The sequence below is a fragment of the Brassica napus genome, chromosome C6 (genome assembly GCF_020379485.1).
Source record: "Brassica napus cultivar Da-Ae chromosome C6, Da-Ae, whole genome shotgun sequence".
Lineage (NCBI taxonomy): Eukaryota > Viridiplantae > Streptophyta > Magnoliopsida > Brassicales > Brassicaceae > Brassica > Brassica napus.
Window position 1 is genome coordinate 32402505 of NC_063449.1, and position 3870 is coordinate 32406374.

General features: G+C 33.6%; 1 protein-coding gene across 1 annotated transcript; it reads right to left on the reverse strand.

The window, feature by feature from the left end:
* Positions 1–2043: 2043 nt before the first annotated feature.
* LOC125588483 (caffeoylshikimate esterase-like) lies at positions 2044–3475 on the reverse strand. Its single transcript, XM_048759849.1, has 4 exons — positions 3392–3475; positions 3183–3248; positions 2999–3097; positions 2044–2262 (listed from the first exon to the last, which is right to left on the reverse strand). The coding sequence occupies exons 1-4, from the start codon at positions 3473–3475 to the stop codon at positions 2044–2046; spliced, it is 468 nt and encodes a 155-aa protein (XP_048615806.1).
* Between the last annotated feature and the right edge of the window lie 395 nt (positions 3476–3870).

Sequence of the window (3870 nt, forward strand, 5' to 3'; positions counted from 1 at the left end):
ATTTCACTCCCGTTCACCTTGCCTTAGATTTCCATTTTGTACGTGAAAATGTCCAGCGCGGTGCCTTGCGTGTCACTCATGTCTCTACAAGAGACCAACTTGCAGATGCGCTGACCAAACCTCTTCCTCGCACGCATTTTACTGAGCTGATAAGTAAGATCGGAGTGGTTTCACTCCCTCCGTCTTGAAGGGATGTATAGAGTATGTATGTAGAAAGGGTACTATAGTCATTCATCTAGACCTAGTATATACGTGTATTGCACATACTAATAAGATTATTCAGTTCCATAAACCTATATGAGGCACAAGATACATATATATATATATATTGTGTTTTTATAACTCTAAATTTGTAGTCGTTAAATCTATCAGTTATTTACTTTATTGCATTTGTTTCCGCATTGTTCATTCTCACTTATGTTTTAACAGTTGGTAGCTATGCTTGTTTTTTTTTAAAACTATTTAACTATGCTTGTTGTGCATGAGTATGGGACGTGAACGTTCTGTATTACGCTATTATCAAATATCAAGTATCAACCATGGATTCATTCCTTGAAGTTGATTTCATATGTATCAGAAGTTCGTACAGTTACAGTCAATAGGGTATGACTTTTGTTCCACACATAATAAATGCTCTTTCTTTTTTCTTTTGCATGCTTCATTGGTATTATTGTTAGCTGTGCAAGTATAGTTATCTATTTAACTGGTGTAATCGACTAATCAAACTTTAATCGTGTTTCTTACTTGGTATAAACGCTACCAGAAATCGGTTTGGTATCTGGAATCTTTTTGTCGTTAAAGTTATTGTTTGTGATTTGTGAATTTATATAAATCAGTTTTGCCTCTTTCTTGTAGAAACATATATAGTTAGACAGATCCTGATTCAACCAAGCCCTTACCATGTGCAAGAAGTGCATTTGTTCATGATCCAAATATTTTTTAAAAGAACTTAGCTAGAAGTTAGAGTTTTTAAGAAAACTTTAGGACCCTTTTTGCAAATTATGTTAACTATTCATGTAATTTTTTGCCTAGGGTCCATTGTAGCACTGAGACGAGCTTTGACTCAGCCCTACTAATCATATTTCAGTTCTCATGTAGAAAGATAAACTCTTGTTTACCCAAAAAAGGATAAACTCGCGACAAAACAATCTAGTAGTAACCAAGCGCTCGTGGCTTGGTGGTAAAGGAGGTACAGCTGTACTGTCCGCCACCTGGGTTCGAGCCTTGGCCACAACGGATTTAACATCCCTTCTGTTGGGGCGCTGGACCGCCTACGGGGTGATAGTTGGGAATGTGGCTGCCCATATATCAGAGTATAAAAAAAAAACAATCAGTAGTAAAAAAGATTTTTACAATCTAATAAATATACAAAACAAAAACAAAATTAAATAGTGTAATTAAAGAAAAAGAAAGAGATTTGTTTGGATGCAAGTTGCACCGATGAGACTGTTATGTGTCAAAGGGCCTACCGTCACCGACAGGTTCCAAATACGACAGATTCAGTCAGTAAAATGGGATCTCGAGCTTCCCTCTCTATTCTCCCTCTTAAACACTATCTTCCTGTATTTGTTTTTTTTTTTAATAAATTAATAATTTATAGTTTTTTTTTTGTAGGCTAATAATTTATAGTTTCTCTTAGACAATTTATTTATTATTTTTTAATTATATACAAAGCGACATCGTTTGTTTTTTGAATTACAAAATTCAGTGAAAGGAATTGTATCCATTTTTGTGTTACAAAAATACTTTATACAGTATATTATAAATCAGATTTAAATGAATTTATTCCAAAATCAAATATCGTAGAGGACCATGGTATTGCTATGTTGAATCATACATGCTGTTAACTCATATTAATCGAGGAGGAAAGCCAAGGCCCAATACATGATGTGGTTTTAATGGGGAAACTACCATTTGCAAGATGCGACTAAAGTAACTTAAGAGGCCCTAGCTAAGCAAGGAAGGTCCAATAATAAATTGCAGAGATTCTGAGAGTTTAGAAAGACAATAATAAACACAGGGTTTTGGAAATATACTCTCACTTTACTTGGGAGTGGTGTGGGCATCAAGCCAAGCAACTATGTCGTTGATTGCGGTGAAAATGTTTTCGTCTGTGTCACCTTCTAGAATGCAATGGTAGCCACCGGGATAGAGTTTTAGCGTTTTGTCTTGGCTGGTTGCTTGCTCATAAAGGAACTTGCTCACAGTGGGATCTATGACTATATCTGCGTCTCCATGTAGTATCAACATTGGCAAAGAGACCTGCAATAACTTTGTTAGAGACGTGCCTGTCTATGATACACTAAAGATCGTTTCCTATATATATTTTGGAGAGAATTTCATGTTTACCACTTTCATGGTACCATTATTCATTTTTACCATCACTAAATAAATATTTTCAAAAATACCTTCTTTATTAAGTGGCAAAAGACTCTTATAACTTTGTTGGGAAAATTACATGTTTACCAGTTTCATGGTACCACTTTTCATCTTTACCATTACTAAAGAGACATTTTCAAAAATACCTTATTAATTAAGTGAAAAAAGAGTGTTATACCCTTGTTCTCTATATATATAATAAATCATTATTTAAATAAATAAAAATAAATAAAAAATAAAAAATAACTTTTTTATGTTTTCGAATTATACTTTGTCAAATTCGAATTTTTTTTATAAATTTTTTTTTAAAACTTTTTTTTTGTATTTTTTTTCAAATGTTTTTTTGAAAATCGAAAATTATGTTTTAAACTATTTTTTTTTTTAAAAAGTTATATTTTTAAGTATTTATTTATATATTTATTAGAATCATAAATTTCATATTCCAAAAACTCTACTTCACCCCTCAATTCTAAACCCTAAGTCTAGATTAGTTAATTCTAGGAGTACTAGTGTGCTCTACCCTTCGTTAAAAGTGATGATAAAAGTAATTAGTATATACATGAAGAATAGTATTATGAATGTGGTATTTGTGTCAATTTCCATACGTTCTACAACTAACCTTATTAATTTGCATCTCAATGTCACTTGCCGCGTTTAGAAGTTCAACAGCGGTTTTCAGACGCGCTTGGTCATCATAGCTAATCACATCAAAGTAGGACTTGGTCCACAGAGAACAAACACATCAAAAGAGGAAGTCACAGCTAAAAATGCTTATGCAGAAAAATGTACTATTAAGGAAGTACCAGTTTTCTTTTACTTGGGTCTCTGTAGAACAGCGGACGCATGTCTTTCTTTGGAAAGAGCTTTGCCTTCGGGAATAGTGTTGACATCAAGATTAGCACATTCAAGACTAGCTGAGGAGGTTTTACATCCTCCATAAACTTGGAGGGGTGACTCAGTGTCAGGTATTATAAATATGAAGAAACATACTTTCTAGTTGAGATTGGCTTACCTTACACATTGGAGCCACAAGTATAAGGCCATCCCAAGCTTGAGGTTCTTTCAGATGCATTTTCAAGGCAATAGCTCCTCCCATTGACTGTCCGAATAGGAACCGAGGCACCTTTCTCAATTCAGGTCTTCCTACGAATCATATATGTTCACCTTAAAATGATTAAATCTTAGTACTCATAAAATGTCACATTCAGTTAGACGAACATAGTCCGACCAAATGTGACAAACATATAAATGCGAATCTAAAATGTTTGTAAAATATATTATTAGTGCCACCGGAGATTCAGATCAAATAGGGAAGAAGATGACATAAAATAACCAAAATAAATCTTTTTGTGCGGGAAATGTAGTGCTTTCTGACTGAACGTGGAGCAGTTGAAGGTGACTCTTCATTCTTAGAATAAATATGTCATCTTCCTCCTCAAAACCTTAGAATAAATACAAAAAAAAAACAGAAGCAAATTATTTAAAATTTAT

What these genes read in the sequence shown, in the direction of transcription:
- LOC125588483 (XM_048759849.1), bottom strand. Translation starts at nt 3,475, where the DNA reads ATGGGAGGAGCTATTGCCTTGAAAATGCATCTGAAAGAACCTCAAGCT. An exon ending in TTGTGGCTCCAATGTGTAAG is followed by an intron (nt 3,249 to 3,391) that starts GTAAGCCAATCT and finishes CTATTCCCGAAG; the next exon opens with GCAAAGCTCTTTCCAAAGAA. An exon ending in ACCCAAGTAAAAGAAAACTG is followed by an intron (nt 3,098 to 3,182) that starts GTACTTCCTTAA and finishes CTGTGGACCAAG; the next exon opens with TCCTACTTTGATGTGATTAG.